The sequence below is a fragment of the Agelaius phoeniceus genome, chromosome 19 (genome assembly GCF_051311805.1).
Source record: "Agelaius phoeniceus isolate bAgePho1 chromosome 19, bAgePho1.hap1, whole genome shotgun sequence".
In the NCBI taxonomy this organism is placed as follows: domain Eukaryota; kingdom Metazoa; phylum Chordata; class Aves; order Passeriformes; family Icteridae; genus Agelaius; species Agelaius phoeniceus.
In genome coordinates, this window is record NC_135283.1 from 13,434,780 (window position 1) to 13,453,640 (window position 18,861).

Consider the following 18,861-nt stretch of genomic DNA (forward strand, 5'->3'; position numbering starts at 1 on the left):
ACAAAGCAGCTGTCACCAACCAGCCCAGGCCCCCAGCACTGCTGGGTTTGTGGGGTGCAGCAGTGGCCGCTGCCTACCTTCAGTCATAGCCCTGGAGGGAGGCAGCTTCAAAGGTCCCCCTCCCTGTAGCTGCAGGTACAGGTGTCACACACACCTGGCTGCTGCTCTGTCAGCGACAGCCCTTCCTCATCCCATGGCGAGTGGGGGCCTGCTCAGCCCCAGCCCTGGTGCTGCTATGCCCAAAGTTTGGGAACACCACATCAGGGCTCTGCTGGGGCCCAGCAAAGGCTGGAGCTGGAGACAGACACAAGTGTTGTCCAAGACCCTGTGCCACTGTTCCAGCACACATCCCACCCGCTGAGACACAGAGGTGTGGCCCCAGTTGTCCTCTAGCCTCATCATGCCCTCCCTGTGACATTTATAGCATATTTTCTAACCAAAATACCTTCAGCAACAAGCAGCAGGTTTGGAAATAGCAGCGTGGCTCAGGGGGTCATGTGAGCCTGACTAGCAGAGCCCAGCAGCAGAGCAATGTCCCCTCAGCCCAGCCAGCTGGCCCAGGGGCTGCACACTCTCAGAGCCAAGCCACGGCCCGCTCACACCTGCACCAGCCCCTGGAATCCAGAATGGACACGGGCACTGCAATGTTCTTTTCCTTTACTAATTACTTGGAGAACGTGACACGCACCCCATTGCAGCAGAGTCCCTTGAGAATCATCCTACAACTCTGATCTCCCCTTCCAGGGCAGGTTCAAATACCCTACACTCTGATAAAGACAGAGACATAATAGTATTAAAATCTCAACTTTATTTGGCCATCAAATTCAGTACCAATGTTATTGTAGCAGAATGCTAAGAACCAGCCTGATGCAGCTCAGGCCTGTGAGGCACTCCCTCAGCCACATTCCCAAACCCCAGTAATTGCAAATGTCCTGTTTGATCTGTTTATCAGGCCCTCCCCCACCACCCACCTGCCGGGTCAACCCACTCAAAATAATTCATGAAAGGGATTGCAACTCTTGTCTTTGATCAAAAGGATGTCAACACAGCTGGTGAGCCAGCAGCCACCTCCACCCTCAGAGCCTGCCACAGCCAGTGCACACAGTATTCCACCCCTCCAGGAGCTTGGAATAGTCATCTCCAAGTGTCTTAAAAGAGAAGGGAAAGGAAACATCTGGCTGGCATGAAGAGAAGCACCTTCACATACACCTTTCCCCAGGAAGCCATCAGCCTTCTGCCCCCACATATACTGAAGGCCAGCTCCAGGGAAGAACAGCTGACACCATTAAGGACCCTGCCAGGTGCAGAAATCAATTAGGGGCTTTAGTTTTAAAAGAAAAAGAGGAAAAAAAAGCTGTCTGGAAGATGTTAGTGGCAAGGCTCCAGATTGTCAGGCTACTGAACTCCTGGTACCACCTCACAACCTCCTGCTGCCCAGAAGAACAGAGTTCTCCAGACAAAAGCTGTGTACAAAAAAGTACATCACAATAGAAAAAAGAGCCCAGCTGGCTGGGCTGGCTCCCTAGTGACAGTTCCCTTTTCAAAAGCCAAAAGAAAGAAAAGGTAAGTGTACAGACAAGTGAGGGTAAAGTGTTACTTTAGAAGCCAATCCCTGGATTTCCAGTCATTTACCTTCTGCTTTAAATCTTAATGGGTTTCTGACTCACTGGGCTGCATCACAGCAGCCCAATTTAGTGTCTGATTTTTTGGGTGATGTAGATCAGTCTTCTCTTTACAATTCATCCTTTTGGAGTTTCTGCTCATCCTCATCACCTTCCTCAAGTTCAGTTTCTTCATCCATCTCCAGGTCCTCCAGATCCTGTGGAGGTTACAGACAACTCCTGGTTTCTGGCCCATGAGGCAGACCCAGGACCCAGCACTGAGCAGCACCCCTCATCTGGTCACTGCTCTCTACTGCCATGCTAACAAAACATCCAGAGACTTTTTTCAAGAGCTTCAGACTCAGGACATTATGGATTAGGAAGCCCTGGAAGATGGCACCTGTACCCCTGTAGTAGCCTCCCCGGCAGGTGAGAGCATCCAAGCAGACACACAGGCATGTGGCACTGATCACACAGCCCAGTTCCAGGTGCTGAGTGCCCCAGCAGTGCTACTTGACCCCCTCAGGGTGCTCTCCAGGAGAGGAGCCCGCTGCAGGCCCACAGCCACCTGGACAGGCCACACTGATGTGGGCACTTTGCTCACCAGCAACATGATATCTAACAACACAGGATCTTATGTAGGACTGGGGATTCAGGCACAGAACCGTGCTCCCTGCTCCCAAAGGCCCAGAGTACTCCATGCATGTTACTCACATCATCAGCTGCTGCCCCATCCTGACCTCCGCTCTCCAGGAATTTTTTGAAGCCTTCTAGTGTCCTCTCCCCATTATAGTCAATTACCTACACAGGAAAACACAAGGATGCTGGTTATGGGCACTACAGACCCACACCCCTGGAGAGGAGAATTCTCTTTCTGAGCAACAGTGAACATGCCAAGCAAAAGGGAATTTAAAAATTCACCTTCACCCATATGAGACGAAGGAAAACAGCTCAGCCACTAGACTTCAGAGATCACTGCGAGGAAAGAATAGCCTGCAGATGAGCACACTGTCCTCTATGCTCCCTCTTTTCCCCATTCCCACTTCCCACTGCCCCCCAGACTCTTTCCCTACAGCCCAGACCCCTCAAAGGGTCGTGGGTGTCCTGCAGACTCGCTGTGTTCCGTGCCCACAGGATGCAGATCCCTCCCCAGTCCTGTGCAGAGCGAGCAGCGAGTGCTCTGTGCTCCCTGGCTAGCCCTGCCAGCCCAGCTGCCTGCTTACATTTCTGCCAGAGCCTGCAGGGAAGAACTTGAGCGTGGGGAAGCTGTGGATTTTCACTGCCTCCACTTCATTAGCCGTCGAGTCCATCTTGGCAATGACAATGTTCTCGTGGTCCCTGTAGGTTTCTCCCAGCTTGTCCCAGATTGGGGCCAGCTGCTTGCAGTGACCACACCACGGGGCATCTGTTAATTACAAACACACAGTTGCACCAACAATCTAACGAGGTACCACTCCTCCCCAGTCAGACAGTTCTCACACATCTCTGCAACCAAGGCACTGCTTTTGGGGCCCAGACTGCAAAAGGCTTTTCCCCTAATCCCGGTCACACAGGGTTTTGGCAATCCTTTCACACCAGTTACTTGGAATCAGCTGTAGAAAGATACTCACAGAACTCCACAAAGACATTCTTATTCTCATCAAAAGCAACTTCTTCAAAGTTCTTCCCAACCAGAACTTTGACAGGCTGCGTGTCCCAGTCTTCAGGAAGATCCTGACTCATTAGGTGGGGCTGGAATAAAAAGTGAAACTCAGACAAAGTGTTTGCTACATAGCTACTCAGACTGATCATGCAATCACACATCCTGGAAAAGCCAGGTTTCAACACCCCAGTGGTGCCTCAGTCACAGGCTGTAAGCAACCAGATGAACTGTCACTTCCTCTTCCCCCACAGAGGGTCTCCTTCCCACCCTGAGCCAGCAGGAGGAGCAGGTGCTGTTGAGCAGAGAATGACAACAGAGCTCTGCAGGAGGAAAGCCCCCAGCCCTGCTGACAGCCCCACTCCCAGAGTCTGGGCTTTGCTGCACCCTCACTGCAGGCTGAGCACACACAGCCCCTCAGCAGATGGGAGGGGACACCTCTTTCCCCTGTCACAGAACTCACACCTTCCACAGAGTGCTGGCAGAGAGAGCAACTGGAAAAACAGTGCAGTCCCCACAGGGAGAGCACAACTGCTTGGCTGTGCCCAAGTCCCTCTTCCTGGCTCACCCTCCTGCAGCCTCCAGGCCCCAGCAGCTTTGCCTTTACTTCCTAAGCACAAAGCCCATGGGATGTTCCATGCACAAGGTGGAGGGGCTTCTCCAGGGAGCATTTCTGATCCCTCTCAGCCACCTCATTCACCACCACTGCTGTTTATCCACATACCTTGATCTTGCCTGCCAGGAATTTGTTACAGAACTCTTTGATCTTGTCTGCCGTGAGCTCATCAGATTCAGGTTTGTATTTGGTCATTTCTTCCTCCAGGGTGATCAGACGTACAGCTGGGCACTCTTCCTTCTTTAGGCCAAAGAACTCCAAAATCCTCTGGTTGTCACTGTGGTCACTGTCTATGAAGATGAACAGGATCTTGGGAGGAAAAAAGGGAAAGGCAGGAGGTGAACACTTGTAGCTATTGACACTTGACATGCATGCTCACACCAAGTGTAGCTGAACTCGCTCTTTTCCTCCCCTGTCCCAGAGGAGAGAGCTGGCTTTAAGTCCTCCTCCACAGCTGCTCCATGGATAAAGACAGTGCTACACTTCTCTGCAGAGGTCGGTGTCTCCTAGCTCATGGTCCAAGAAATCCAGCTCACCTTCCCTTTGAAGTCCCCAGCTGCACTCTTGAAGTTGTCCAGCTTCCCTTGATAGTCAGACACGCTTTTTGGCAGGAAAAGCAGAATATGAGTCTTGATCTCTCCTCCAAATATTTTAGGAGCAGTCTGAGGAGTAAAAAATAAACTTTATTTTTGGAACAGAGGCAAATCAGTATCCAGACCAGTTTAACTCCACTATGCTGAGCAGCCCCGAGCAGCCTCCAATACTGCAGGACTGCTCTGCACAGCAAGCTCCCATCTCCTTTATCCTGTGTCCTTCCCACTGCTCCATATCCCCAGAGTCAGCTCCACAATAAAACATGACCATGCAATCTACAAGTGGACCTTTGCTATATTCTTGCAGCAGCAATGGGAAGAGCCTTGTTGGACATCTAAAGACCCACCTGCTCAGTGAACTCTATGACCAGAGGCAATGAATTAGACTTGATGAAGTTCAGCAGATTATCTTTTGTGAGATCCCCTTCAAAGTTGTTCTGGCCTTCATCAAACTGCAAGAACAGACATTTCTCATTAGAACACTTGTGCATCTCACACAAATCTCTCACTGCCCCAAGGGATCTCAGCTGCACTCCTTCTGTGCAGACTTCCATCTCAACGAGGTTACCAAAAATCCACATAAAAGCTGGATCAAGGTGCCCATCTTCCTTGCAAGCAAAGCTTTAAATCACCCCCCACCAGAAGGCAAGCAGCAGCAACAGCCAGGTTTGATCTCAGCCTTGCTCTGCACCACTGTGAGAGCACTAATGATGCAAGTCACCAAGAAGGACCCTGAGCAGCCAACGGCCAGAGCAGACACTGGGGAATGTCTGACAGCAAACAGTGACATCCTCAGCCCAGGGAACTCATTCCAGTCTGTGTTAGGGACAACAGCACGTGTTGCACACCACACTGGAGGTGCCAGGTCCTGTTCTCCAAGGCCATCACCCCTGTCATCCCTGAGCAGGATTCCCAGAACCCTCTGGCAGCCTGAAACAGCAACAGCTGCAGAGGGCCCATCCAGGCTGGAGGGAGGATGTGCAGAAGGGCACAGCAGTGCCCTGGCAAGGCCACACTAAGGCTGTTGACAGAAGGAAGAGTGTGGACTCAGATAACCTTTTGTTAAGGGGAGGCACACCAGCCTCAGTGGAAAAGCTGAGGAAAACAGCATCAGAAAATAACTCTGCAAACACGCTGAGGAGTTCTGCAGATTGCCTCAGTGCCATCAGCACAGCTGTGCGAGGGCCTCTGCAAGTCTGGACAACTCTCACAGAGTAAGAGAAGAACAATGAGCCAAACCCTCTCAGTTCAGGCCCAACTAATGGTATGGAGCCAAAGCCCAGTACTAAAACAGGCCATGAAAGTCTCCTGCCCTGGTGTTTGATTTCTGTGGGTGCTCCTTTTCTGCCTGGTTCAGAGCAGATCTGTCCAGGAGCTGCCATAGCACTGCCATGCCATTGCAGAGGAACAGAGAGGAGCCCCAGTGGCTGGGCAGATCTGGGCTGCTCCTTCCATGGAGCTGAGCCCTCCTGCCCCACCCCAGCCTGGCACAGCATGGTCACTCCTGTTCCCAGCACACACAAAGGCTGCCAGGCCCAGAACTCTGCCCAGAACGGGGCACACAGAGCTACTCATGCAATAGCACACAACTAGCAAACGAGACAAGAACAAAACACTCCTCCCTCCCTTCTCCCCCCATTCTGCTAATGCTTTTTGAGCTCATTAGCCAGATATTTCCTCAGGCACATTGACCTGAGGGACTCTGACTCCAAATTTAAGTCTACAAGCTTCTATCACCATAAAAAACCTACAGTGTCAGAGGTACAGTATAATAAAACAATTGTTTCAGGTGAAGAAAAAGAAAGCCTTGTGTTAGGTCAGACTGGGCAAAGTCACAATTGATGACATTACAGGTGCAGTAAATCTGAACCCAAAGCACTCAGTCCTGCCTCACAGCACCTCTAGGTGAGGAGCCACCAAGCCTGAAGAACCTCTTCTTGTCTGCTCAGACTTGGAAATCCATCCCAGTGACAGGAATTTCCATGCCTCCATTAGAGCATTTGTGGTTCTGTAGGTAGTCAGCACCCCTCTGCACATAATCCACTGCCCCAGCCCAGTCAGCTGGAACTGCAAATCCTCTTAGGAGCTTCTCTGGAATCCCTGCACTGCAGAACCCACAGCAGTGAGACAGAGCAGCTCCTGGACACAGCAGAGGCCAGCAGTGGGCAGTGAAAGGCAACTCAGCTAAGACACAAGCAAACAGCACCATGGCAGCCAGAGAGCTCATCTACTGCTCTCTTGGGCCTGTCTAGGACTATGTGACCACTGCTGCACTGCAGAGAGCTGGGTGAAAGGGAAGGGAGTGAAGGAACAACCTGCACCCAAAGCCCAGCAGCTCTGGGAGAACAGCACAGGGCTGGGAGACTGACACAGCTGCACAAGTGGGCCCCTGAGGCTCACCAGCCACAAAGGGGCCACAGGCTCTGAGGCCCAAGAACAGCTACAGCAGTAGCATGGGGCCTTTGTTTCATCCAGGACTGACCTTGTTGGAGTCTGACTAAAGAAAAGGAAAGAGACAGTAGAGCCCAGTGTGGTGCTCAGGCTTGGCACCAGCCAGTACCTTCTTGAAGAGGATGACACTGTCCTTACTAATCTGGTACTTGGTGAAGACATCAGCACTGGAGGAAATCCCAAAAGGAATATCATCCACAGCTTCTGCTGCCTGCAGGAACTCCTTTGCTGCCTCTGATGCCGAATCCTGGGGAGCAAAGAAAGGTGTCTCAGAGGAGCCACATCACCTGAAGCATTTACATCCCAGGGCCCAGCCCGAAGAACTGGAAGATCAAGGAAGGCAAGGCAGCAAGTATTGCATAAGGCACAGAACCTTCCCCAGCAGGAGGGAGCAGGGAAAGCCCTGGACACACACAAGAGCGTCTCCAGGGGAAACACAAACTCTACCTTGAAGAAACCAATCACCACCACTTCACTGGAGTCCACCAGTGCCTCAGCAGCAGCCACATCAGCCAGGCTGGCAGCAGCCGGGCCCGTGCGCTTCCTCAGCCAGCTGACGATGTCGTCTGCCTCCCTGCCAGCTACAGGAGAGAACAAGGAGTCACTTTCCCCCCAGTGAAGGCCAACAGCACAAAACCCTCAGGCTTTAAGAGAGAAGATTTTCAGCAGCTGGTCAAGAGATCAGCAAGACTCAAGATCTCATTTGCGCAACTCTTCCGCTTTCACTCACAGTGTAATTAAGCTTATCCCTAATTGATAAGTCAAGGTACAAGGGACTCCCAGGAATCCATTCCTCTCTCACCTCCTGCCCCTGTCCTTAAACTTTGGCCAGCAATGCAACACTTCTCCATGACCTCAGTATTACTGATGCTATCACAGCACCTTTGCCTTCCAAGATCTCTATGCTGGATGTCACTCTCTGTTACCAGCACTCTGTGGCCTGGCTTAGCTGAGTTCTGTCTTGGCCTTCCTTGCAGCCCTCTCACACCCCGTGTTTGCCTCCTCACCCAATGGCCCAGGTGTGTTACCAGTTCTGGAAAGGCTTGAGTCAAGTTAAGCCACACAAAAAGCCAAGCTCAAGTCACTTCGCTAAAAGCAGCTTCTTCCACTCTGGCTGACCTCAGGGATCTCTCCAGAGGGAGCCCATTGAAGTTTGGCCCGTTCCCCATGGGCCCAGCACCATTCCCAGGTCGTTGTCACAGTGGACCTTGTCCGGGCACAGCAGCACAGCTCCAGCACGGGGCCATGTGCTGGGACTCGGCGCCACGTTGCTGCCCTCTGCACCCTGGCGGCGCATCCAGGCCCGCTTCACCTGCGTCCTGCCCCTCCTTACCCGTGTACTCCTTGGGCGCAGCCTTGTCGCCGTTCTTGAAGAACTTGATGGTGGGATACCCGCGCACGCCGAACTGCTGCGCCAGCTCCGACTCCTCCGTGGCGTCCACCTTGGCCAGCCGGATTTCCGAGCCCTCCGCCTTCAGCTTCGCCGCCGCCTTCGCGTACTCGGGCGCCAGCGCTTTGCAGTGCCCGCACCACGGCGCGTCTGCGGGAGGGGACGTCAGGGGCGGCCGGGCCTCTCCGCCGCCGCTCCCGGGCGGAGCGAGGCCCGCCGGGACTCACAGAGCCCCGGGGACGGGTGGGCCGGGGGCCGCGCAGACCCCCGCCCCAGCCCGGCCCCAAACCCGCCCGGGGGAGCCCGTCCCGCAGCGCCTCTCCCCGGCCCGACCCCTCCGTCCCCGGCCGCGCCCTCGGTCCCCGCCCGCCCGTTCCCCCCGGCCCGGCCCGGCCCCGCCGCGCTCACAGAACTCGACGAGCAGGTATCGGTGCTCGGCCAGCGCCTGCTCGAAGGAGTTGGCGCGCAGCACCAGGACGCCATCCTCCTCCTCCTGGGCGGCGGCGCGGTCGGGCAGCAGCAGCAGGGCCAAGCAGAGCAGCGGGAGCAGAGCGCGCACTGCCGCCATTGCTGATGGCGGCCTCAGGGTCGGGCTGGCGCGGCCGCGTCGCCGCCTCCCTCTTATAAACCCGCCCCTTCGGCCGCCGCCGCGCGCTATTGGCTGCGCCGCCCGCCTGCCATTGGCCGGCGCCGCTGCCCCGGCCATTGCGCGCCGCCCATTGGCTGGTGCTCCGGGCACGCCCCTCGCCCGCCGCCTCGGGTTGGCCGCCGGCCGCGCTCCCCGCCCGCAGGCCTCCATTGGCTTCTTTCCCCGCGATGCCGCTCGCCATTGGTCGGCGCCACCGTCTCGCGTGGCCCCTGCCCTCGAACGTGGCACTCAGGAAGCGACGCCGGGCGTCACTGCGCGTGCGCGCGGCCACGGGCGCGTGGTGGATCCTGACTGGGCCGCGCGCCCCACGTGACCAGCCCGGCGCGCGAGGCCCGGCCCGGTTCGGTTCGGTTCTGTCCCGCTCCACTCGTACCTCCCCTAGACACGGCCTTCCCCTCGGGGGCACGGCAGCAGCGCTGCCCGTCCCGACCCTGTCTGTCTGTCCCCGGCGCTAGGCTCCGACCGGGCCGGGTACCGGCCCTGTTTCACTTTGCTTCAAGCTCGCCGGTCACGGAGACGGGCCGGGCACGGAGGAGCCCGGTGACCATGGAAGGGCAAACCCCGCCGCTCGGGTCTGCCTGCGCGGCCCCGGCACTGCCGAGAGTCCAGGCTGCTGCTGCTGCTGCGCGCCGGGCGGGGAAGGGCCCCAGGCGCTGCCCGTGCCGGGCTCCCGGCGCCGCCGCTCCCGCGCACGCAGGGCCCGGAGCAGGGCCGGGCTGCGGGATCCCGGCCGCGCCCCGGGGGTCGCCAGTTCCCGTACGGAACCCGAGTGCTGCCAGGAGCTGCGGCCCGTTCATTGCTGCGGCCGGTGCTGAGCCACACGCTCTTGTCAGCCCCGGGGAGAGTCCAGCGAGGTTTGGGAAGGCAAAGCTGAGCACACGGCGAGGGCACCGCGGCCCTCGGCGCCTGTCGGGTTCCAGGGCTGGAAGCCCCTGCCTGGAGAGCCCCGGCCTCTCGCTCTGCCAGAGGCCCCGGCAGCGATGCCTCTGCTCAAGGGCCCGCCTTGCCCCGGGGTAGCTCTGCATGTGCACTGTGGGGTCAGAGGGAGCTGCTGCAGCGCTGGAAACGGGGAACGGCCCGGGCTGCTCCTGCACGAGGTCCTTAAGGTGCATCACCTGGAAGGGGCCAAGGGTTTACTTTGGGAACCCCAATTCATGTGAATGGTCTGTCCCACGCAGCCTGTGACTGGAGCCACCCATTCCCAACTCATGGCATGCACCAGGCACAGGAGTCCAGCTGTCACTCTGCTGGGGGAGGAATGTGCCAAGAACAGAGGCAGAGAATCCCCAGAGCTCGAGCACAGCACAGCTGTCCTGCCCCTGCAGGCCTCCTGCCCTGGTGAAACGATCTAACAGAAGCCTTGACACCCTGGGTGTGGAAACTCTTGCCAAAGCTCTGGGGTTGCATCAGCTGGGTGCTCATCCCCTGGCCGCAGAGTGGCTGTTGGGGCCAGCACAGGGGGCCTTTGTTCAGCTATCAGGCACATCTGGGCTCTGCCTAACTGACACTCTGAGGGTAAGTCCTGCTCCAGTCCCCACATTGCCCTCCACGGCCCCACACTGCAGAGGGCTGGGGGCTGTTCTCCATAGCCAGCAGAACGAGTGATGTGCCTGCTAGAGAGAGCACTGGCCACATGCCAGCTCCTACCCAGCCCAGACTGTTGCCTTCAGTCCTTGTCCTTTCCAAGTTCCATCATCTCCTTTAGCAGTTTTCCAAGGCCCAAGGAAGGGCCTGTGCTGTGCACTCCAAATACAAGAGGGAGCCTATGGAATTCTCAGTTACCTTCACGAGCCTGACCACGAGCAGAGCTGAGTCCCCTCCTCCAGGTTCTCTCACACCATGGATTCTGTAAAGAGCTTTTAATGTCTACACTTTCCTTTATCCTTAACACAAACATGCCACATGATCTGTAAACATCCGCCGGCTCTTATCGTGCTGCCTCTCCTGGACTGTTTTCTGATTGCCTCCCTCATTCCTGTGACTGCACAGGAATTTCCCTTTGTGTGTGCAGCTGGAGCAGTTGTGCTGGGGGTTCAGAGGCCCCCCCTTGGAAATCCCTGTTTTCACAGCCTCACACACCCCCAGCCCTCACACTGTGGGCATTGCAGAACAGGGCAAACAGCAAGGGACAGATCCGGCACACGTGCTGCCATGAGGCCTCTCCTGTCCCAGATCCCCTTTCACATTCTAGCAAACCCAGAGATCCTGGTCTTCTCCCACCCTAGGTGTCTGCAGAAATCCCATCCAGCCACTTCATGCTGAAGATCCAGCATGGACAGTACACGGTCAGTTCAAAGATTTTATTTAACTGTCATAAAAGGAGAAGCAGACGATGATTCCAAACCTGTTAACCTGGGTCTAGGACTTACAGACAATACGCACCAAATCAAATTAACAAAAAAAAAATCTCTCTAGGGGCAGGGCGAGGGCAGTTAGAGGCAAAGACGTAGCTACGAGAAGCCACATGTACTTGGTCCCAGTTGTAACCTCGGTGTGGTAGATCCAGATCGGAGGGCTGCAGAGGTGGCACACGCCTGCCCAGCCCCGGGCCTTGCAGGGCCCTGGGGCTGCTTTGCCCCAAGAGCTGCAGCTGTGCAGCCCAGGGTGGAGGCAGGCACGGGGGCCCAGTGTCAAGGCAGTAACTACAGGCCAGGCACAGATTTTAAAGGCAGAACAGATACATAAGGCATTAACCACTTCAGAACACTTGTCCATCGCAAGCTCTTTGTTGATGGCATCAGGAGCAGCTGCAGAGACAGACTCGTCCATCCTCAGCCCAAAGCAGCCAGGAGGGCAGGTGCTGTCCTGGAATCTCAGTGCTTTGCAGCTCCTGGGCTGCAGTGAGAAGTGCGAGGTGATGGCAGCCCTGGTGACCCCTGCACACCCTGCCCTTCAGCCCCCCTGTGCCACAGGGCACCCAGAGAGCTCCGGGGGGCTCTGCAGGCCAGGCTGGGGCCAGCCAGGCCAGGGCTCGGGGGGCAGGTGTCACCCAGGATGTCACACCCTCTCCCCTCTGGAGATGTCCTGTCTCGGGAGAGGAACGGACCAGCAGTGAAGTGGGAAGTTGTGAATCTTTCCTAATAACACATGAGGGGCGTGACGAAGCTGAGCCCATGCCAACAGATGGGAAGGGCAGGTGGCGTTTAAAAAGTGTAACAGAGGCAGGACCCCCTCCCTAGAGGATACATGTTACACATTTAAGGCATCATGGTTACAGGGAACATCCACAAATGAAGCTGCCCAGGACACTGACAGGGCGGAAAGGGCAGGCAGACAACACTCGAGCCAATAAACTGATTTGACAGCTGCCTGGCACCAAAATTCTTCAGCTACTTGGAGGCAGTAGCTACCCTGAGCTGTGCGCAGGAAAGCCAAGCACAGGATCCTAACAGGGGTTCCTCCCCTTTGGCACCTCCTGGATAAAGGAAGGTGGGAAGCAAGAAAGGGCCTGGCAAGGAGGGGGCACTCCCCTCAGTGCTGGGGCAGCACAGCCCCAGGACGGGCAGCTGGAGACCAGATGCAGACAGCATGGTTTGGTCAATGCACTCAGCAATTCTCTGGGGAGGGGGCACATAAAAAACTGAGCTCTCTGGTCAAATGATAAAGGGGGTGACAGGTAAGAGGGTTCCAATGTCAGCACTTTGGTACAGGGGGGGAATTCTACGGTAGCCACTGTCTGATTCACGCTCTCTGGGGTTTGGCCTCGGGAAGGGCTAGTCCTTCCAATCCTTCTTGATGGTCAGGTTCCACTCCCAGGACAGGTGGTCAGTCTTATCATCATCTGTGAACTTGGATTTGATGTTGTAGCTGCCCCGGGCTAGCATGCCCTTGGGGGCCTCTTCCATGGGGGTCAGAAACTCGTACTCCTCTGCTCGGGGGCCATAGCTCCCAACCATGTACTCGGTCTTGTCAACTAAAAAGACAAAAAGAGTGTATGGAGGCATCAGGGAGGCACCAAGAGGTTCAGGAACCGCCCCTGCATCTGGAGCAAGGCTGAAGGAAATGAAAGGTCTGTTACTGTTACACCAATCCACAGAGCAGCTGTAACAATAGGAATCTCACCCAGTTCGGAGCTTCCTTCCCCCCAGGAATGGGCCCCTCCTGCGGGGAGGGACCTGTAAGCACCTGCGGCGCTGTCAGCTGGGACCTGCTCCCTGCCGAACTCGGGGGAAATGTGCTCGGGGGATTGTGATCCCACGCTGTGCAGGACCATGGGCTGCCCCAGCACTGCAGGGCTCCACGGGCTCCGTGGCACTGAGGACTGGCCCCTCCTGTGAGGAGCTGCTGGGCAGCCCCTGTCACTGTCACAGCAGCAAGATGAGCAGGAAGCCCTCACTCACTCAGAGCAGCACCAAGCCAAGAGAAGCACTTACTTTTCACTCCTTTCCGGAACGTGTGCTGGATGTACTTCAATCCTGACACAATCTCCCTGTTTACCTGGAGAGAGAGGAGCAGGGACTGAGCAGGATGTCTCCATTCATGCTGCCCACCCCACGTGCAGGAAGAGCCCATTTCTCCAGCACAGCCCCACTTGCAGGGCACGGGCACTCCCCAGGCTGGGACTGCAGCAGTCTGGTGTTCCATTCCCTCAATTTCCAGATCAGAATCCTTACCCTAAAGGAGATTTTTATCCGGTATTCCACACCCTCCTTCAGCACAAACGATTGCTTCTTGTAGCTTTCCAGATCACCTACAGAGACAGGAGAGGGCTGCTCAGAGCTCCTTTGTGCTGTGCTCTGGGGTGAATCTCCATGGCACGAGCAGCTGGGGCAGGAGCTGCAGGAGCTGCAGGGCCCCCTCTGCTGCCAGAGCCAGGCAAGCAATGCCCTGCAACAGGACACTGCAAGCACAACCCTGCAGTTAATTCCAAGCTGTTTCTTTGCAGATGTTTGCTCCAAGGCTGTCACCATTTCGAGGCTGCCATGAATGTCACCGTGCAGGCTGGAAGAATCTGCCTGCCCCACCTGGCCCCTCACACCACTACCCAAGACCCAGGAGTCACGGAGCTGCTGCTGGGCTCCAGGTACAGAACCTGCTGGGGCCCAACACTGTGCTCTGCTGCCAGCCCTTCTGACACAGGAAGGCTCCCCCACCTTGCCAGCAGTGCTCCTGGCATTCCCTCCCAGCTCACCTGTCAGGTCCAGCTCCAGGGGGCCTGGAGCAGTAGCACAGACCAAGGTCAGTTTGGTCACCACCACATTTGGAGCGTTGGGATCTAGAGGCAAGAGAAAAAGCTGTTAAACACTCATCCCCCACACTGGCCAACACAGCTCCTTTTCCTTCCAGAGAACTTCTTGAAAGAGCACAAAAAACAGCAAAAAGAAGCTCCAACTCTGTAAAGGCTCCCACTGCACCCGGCCCAGCCCACAGTCCCTGCAAAGGCAGAGTGCCAGCCTGCCCTCCAGTCCCTGAGCCCTTCACTGCGGGCCAGCCACGGGCATGGGGCAGCACAGGCTCAGCTTTGTGTCTGGGCTGTGCTCCTGCCCAAACCCTGAGCTGGGAGAACAGCTCCCCCGTGGGAGCAGAGGCCAGGCCAGCAGGGCCCGAGCCGTGCAGAGCTCACCTGCGCTGACAGTGACGGCGCCCAGCAGGGCCTCCTTGTACTTGCGCAGGCTCTCGTCGTCCTTGTCCAGCTCCTGGATCTCCTGGATGCTCTTCTGGGCAGGAGGCTTGTAGTTGACAGAGTGCTCATCCTCCTCGTTCTCCGCTGCAATCTGGGCCAGCTGCTCTGCCGTTGGCTCCTGCTCTGCCATCCTGGCACACGTGCTCCACACTGAAGCAGAGAGCAGAGCTGTGACTGTCCTGAGCAGCCACCCCCGTGGCAGGGCTCCCCAGACTGCTCTGCTGTCACTCTGCAGGCTCCCACTCTCACTGGGGCCCTTCTTGCTGGCCCTGCCCAGGGCCCCCAGCCCCTGCAGAATCCCTCAGGTCTCATCTTCAGCCCACAGAGGCCCAGACGAGAGTGAGAAAAAATTCAACCTCAGTGCTTTGCTTGTAATGTAATACCCCAAAGCCATAGGGGAGACATTCTCCACAAGATCAATCAGGTGAGGCTTTCAATTGGAATAAACCAGAGCCCAGAATAAACCCAGTTCTGCTCTCCACAGCAGGATTCCAGCTAAGAATAGGCCTCTGTTCCTCTGGCACGAATGCCAGGAGCCTCTGCTGGGATCTGGTGCCCACGTTTTGTAACTGTCACATCCATGCTCTGTGCCAGGTGCCTTGGCAGAGAGGGATGAGACACCTGGCTCAGCCCTTTGCAAGGATCTGTGGCACACACAGCCAGGGAAACAGGCAATGAAATAAACAAGATGTGGAACCTGCCCAGGACTCTGCCCAGGAAATGCCCAGCCACGCCAAGGGCAAGGCAAAGGTGATGCCAACACTCCACTAAAATCCTCAGTAAAAGCCAATGACACATTCAGGAATTCTTGGTTCCACAGGGCACGTTGTGTGAAGGGTTATCCTGTGGCAAATATCAACTTGGACTCTCTGAATGCTCAGAACACTCTGGCACAGCTCTAGAAAGGCACTGGGGGATGAAGGGACACCAGGGGCTACACCAGGGCTCTGGCCTTGTGTGGAACAAGCATCTGTGCCAGGAGCCTTTCCTGCTGCAGCTGCACAGCAAACAGCTGGCCCTTCCACATGGCATCCTCCAACATCCTCACACTGAATGATGTGGAAATTTCTCTTCCAAAGGGCATTTAGTCTCATGTCACAGCTGAACAGCTGATGAGATTTCATGCCAGTGTCTCCACATCAAACCCAAGCAGCTGCCAGGCTTGAGGACTCCCAGGAGCACTGAGCAAATGCTCACTTACACACCTGCACTGCTCCATCTCCTCCCTGCACCCTGCCCAATCCCCTCCTCACATCCTTTGGCTCTCCTCTGGGCCAGATTACACCTCCCATGGGCCACAGTTCATTCTAACTCTCACACCTTGCTCTGAGCATACCTGCAGCTTCCAGGAAAGTGACAGAATTTCAGCTTTACAGAATCAAAGTCCCAAACTTGTGGTGACTCCCAAATTCTGTGGCTGAGCCTTCTGTGAGAGCACACTAATGGCAGAGGATCCACTAGCACCCACACACCTGTCTCCAGCAGTGGCAGGTACATTTCTGTGCATGAGCAGCCACGGGCACCCTCCACCTTCCAATTTCCAGACCAAGCAGCGACACAATCTCTCACAGAGAGCCAGATCAGGGACAGCAGGAGCCATGAGGCAGCCTCTGCTCCAGCACCTGAAGCTCTTGGAGCCACTGCTCTGTGAACAACAGCACCAGTCCCAGCACACTCCCATGGCTGGGAGAGAGCTGCACTGATTGGGAACAGCCTTGGCGCTCACAGCCCTGACTGCCAGCAGCTGGGCACCTCCAAGAGCCAGAATCCTCTCCTGGGCAGTTTGGAAATGCCCTGGTTTGGTGTCAGCACAGAGCTGCCACTCCTCCACAGCTGAGCCCCCGGGTAACACAATGGTGACAGATTTCTTCCATGCATCACAAGCCCCATCTCCACCAGAGCCACCAGGAGCCCCTGCCACAAACTGGTATTAGCAACAACCACGACACAGAGGGCACAGAAGGAAGCCCAAACCAACCAAACCCCAAATCCCCAGCTCTTTGGTCACGTTCCTGTGTTCCGGCCTTACTTCTGTGACCCAGAGCTAAAGAATCATGCATATCCAGCACACAAATTAATCACAACCCACCCCAACCTTCTCAGGACTTCTAAGGTGACAGGAGCCCACCAGGACTGAAAAGACCACTGGGGACAGAACCAGCATGACTCCAGTCAGCACTGCAGGCCAGGCTGGGCTTGGCTCTGGGGAACAGCCCTCACCCTTCCTATCAGCTCACCCACAGGTGCTGGGGCTGCCCCTGCTCCGTGGAACAGCACAGCCCCCAGGAACTGCCAGGGCTGCAGGAAGGGACCCCAGCCTGTGCTGCAAGCTGGGTACAGAAGGGCTCCTGCACCTTCAGAAGCAGACCCAGCTCCCAGCAGGTACTGGGGATCTCAGCAGCTGTAGAAGGCAGCAGGAGGCTGAATCCCTACCGGGGAATTTGCACTCTGCCTTCCCTGCTCCCTCAGCCCGGCAGACTCTTCCGGATTCCCAGCATGTTTTGTGCAGGACAGAGCAGCTGCAGCAGCCAGGGCGAGAGCCCCACCTCCTGCCAGGCAGCAGCACCAGCGGGAGCGTCCCTGCATCCCTGCTGTGTGTCCAGGCACGGTGGGAACACTGACTCTGGAATCCCATCCCAGGGCAGCGCGGAGCCAGCATTAGTCAGAGTGTGTCAGATGAGCTCATCAGCTTCCTCCAACACCCGTCAGGCCTCGGACTCAGCACGGCCAGTTCCAGCAGTCCCCACCCTTCCTCCTTCCCGCGCAGCCCTGGAGAACTCACTGGAATGTGAGCCAGCAGCGAGTGCTGCTCTGCCAGGACGGGGAGCCAGGACAGCCCCAACAGCCCGGCCGCTCAGATGGTCCCAGGGCAGCACGGAGGGGACAGAGCCCAGCTGGCACCTCCCGAGGCTGTCAGGGCACACCCAGGCACCGCTGCTGCACCGGCACTTTGTAAGAGCACGCAGGGAATTCCCATCCCACCCGATGCCAGGGGTCTCACAGCTCCCGGCAGGAGGGACTCAGGAACAGGAGGACACTCTGCTGCCCAGCGGGGACTCGGCAGCCTGAGCATGGAGGAGGGTTTTATGTTTTGTTCTTTTTGCTCTGACATATCCCTGACCTGTCATTCACCTGCAGGGGTGAACGGTGCAGAGCCAGGTTGAGGGCTCACAAAGCTCCAGAAGCACGAAGGCTGCTGGCAGTGCTGCACCAGGGATGGAACCAGCACCGTGGGCACCTGGAGCCGGGGCTGGTCCCTGAGTGTCAGCAGCTGAACCCACAGCAGTGAAACTGTCCCCACTCTGCAGTCACAGAATGAGATCTTCCACACTGCAAAAACGCTTGGACAGCTGGAGCAAGAGAGCGGACCCGAAACCCTCGAGTGAACAAGGGCGGCCGGGGATTTCTCACCACAAACAAACGGCGGTCACGGCTCTCAGCCAGCTCCCGGGAAAACGCCGCTGCTCCCGGTGGGGTCACGCTGATGGGGCAGCGCAGGAACCGCGGCTCCCGTGCGAACCCCGCCGGGGCTGGAGGCGCATCCGGCCCGCGGCGGTCGCGGTGGAAGGGCCTGCCTTGAACGGAGCAGCCCAACCCCGGTACCGGCTCCCAGTTCCTCATTCCGTGCCCAGCGGCCATTTATGGACAGCCCGTACGTGCCGGAGGCACGGCCGACCCCCGGACGCGTCGGGCCGGGCGATCCCGTGCACCGCCCCTCGGAGCGAACCCGGGCACGGCCCGCCGGGCACCGGGTACCGGGCACGGCCCCCCGGGCACCGGGCACGGCCCCCCGGGCACCGCCCCAGCCCCTCCGGGGAGCCCGGGCCGCCCGGGCCGCCGCGCCCCGGCCTCGCCGCACGCGCTCCGCTCCGGGACGGCCCCACCGGGGGCGGCGGTTCCCCCGGCCTTCGGAAGGTCGCGCAAGGGCACCCGGGGCCCCGCGCCCGCCCCTCGGCCGCGCCCGGCCCTTCCCGCGGCCCGGCCCTGGCCGCCGTGCCGCACCCCCGCCCGCCGCTCCCGCCGTACCGGGCTCGCTCGCTCCGCGCTCCGCTGCCAACGCCGCGGATCCGCCCAGGCCCCGCGCGCCCCCGCACTTCCGGGACACGCCCGGCACTTCCCGTTACTCGCTGCCGCGCCGCCGCCGCGCTTCCGGCCGCGAGCCGCGCGCTGATTGGCCCGGGGGACGCGCGCGCGGGCGGGGCGGGGCGGAGGGACCCGGGCGGGGCGGGGCGGGACCGGCAGGGCGGGGCACACGAGAATCGGAACCCGGAGAGCGGCCCGGGAGCAAGAACGGGACCA

At 57.7% G+C, this 18,861-nt stretch overlaps 2 protein-coding genes across 3 annotated transcripts; both read right to left on the reverse strand.

Moving 5' to 3' along the window:
- Positions 1 to 788: 788 nt before the first annotated feature.
- On the reverse strand, positions 789 to 8,901 carry P4HB (prolyl 4-hydroxylase subunit beta). 2 transcript variants are annotated; one of them, XR_013184704.1, is made up of 12 exons: positions 8,699 to 8,901; positions 8,234 to 8,440; positions 7,348 to 7,481; positions 7,010 to 7,147; positions 4,797 to 4,901; positions 4,393 to 4,518; positions 3,965 to 4,165; positions 3,212 to 3,332; positions 2,825 to 3,006; positions 2,523 to 2,576; positions 2,316 to 2,402; positions 1,797 to 1,819 (listed from the first exon to the last, which is right to left on the reverse strand). XR_013184704.1 is itself a non-coding variant. In XM_054645106.2 (11 exons), exons 1-11 carry the CDS (start codon positions 8,856 to 8,858, stop codon positions 1,733 to 1,735), a joined length of 1,548 nt encoding a protein of 515 aa, XP_054501081.2. In that variant the 5' UTR covers positions 8,859 to 8,899; the 3' UTR covers positions 789 to 1,732. The 2 variants fall into 2 exon arrangements, 1 of the variants encoding a protein (XP_054501081.2); XM_054645106.2 differs by lacking the exon at positions 2,523 to 2,576 and having other exon boundaries at positions 789 to 1,819; positions 8,699 to 8,899.
- Positions 8,902 to 11,224: 2,323 nt separating this feature from the next.
- ARHGDIA (Rho GDP dissociation inhibitor alpha) lies at positions 11,225 to 18,746 on the reverse strand. The gene is made up of 6 exons (XM_054645115.2): positions 18,589 to 18,746; positions 14,503 to 14,712; positions 14,071 to 14,154; positions 13,553 to 13,629; positions 13,313 to 13,376; positions 11,225 to 12,852 (listed from the first exon to the last, which is right to left on the reverse strand). Exons 2-6 carry the CDS (start codon positions 14,690 to 14,692, stop codon positions 12,653 to 12,655), a joined length of 615 nt encoding a protein of 204 aa, XP_054501090.1. The 5' UTR covers positions 14,693 to 14,712; positions 18,589 to 18,746; the 3' UTR covers positions 11,225 to 12,652.
- Between the last annotated feature and the right edge of the window lie 115 nt (positions 18,747 to 18,861).

What these genes read in the sequence shown, in the direction of transcription:
- P4HB (XM_054645106.2), bottom strand. Translation starts at nt 8,858, where the DNA reads ATGGCGGCAGTGCGCGCTCTGCTCCCGCTGCTCTGCTTGGCCCTGCTG. An exon ending in ATACCTGCTCGTCGAGTTCT is followed by an intron (nt 8,441 to 8,698) that starts GTGAGCGCGGCG and finishes CCCCTCCCGCAG; the next exon opens with ACGCGCCGTGGTGCGGGCAC. An exon ending in ATGGGGCAGCAGCTGATGAT is followed by an intron (nt 1,820 to 2,315) that starts GTGAGTAACATG and finishes TAACCTCCACAG; the next exon opens with GATCTGGAGGACCTGGAGAT.
- ARHGDIA (XM_054645115.2), bottom strand. Translation starts at nt 14,692, where the DNA reads ATGGCAGAGCAGGAGCCAACGGCAGAGCAGCTGGCCCAGATTGCAGCG. An exon ending in GGATAAAAATCTCCTTTAGG is followed by an intron (nt 13,377 to 13,552) that starts GTAAGGATTCTG and finishes CTCTCTCTCCAG; the next exon opens with GTAAACAGGGAGATTGTGTC. An exon ending in GTTCCGGAAAGGAGTGAAAA is followed by an intron (nt 12,853 to 13,312) that starts GTAAGTGCTTCT and finishes TTGTCTTTTTAG; the next exon opens with TTGACAAGACCGAGTACATG.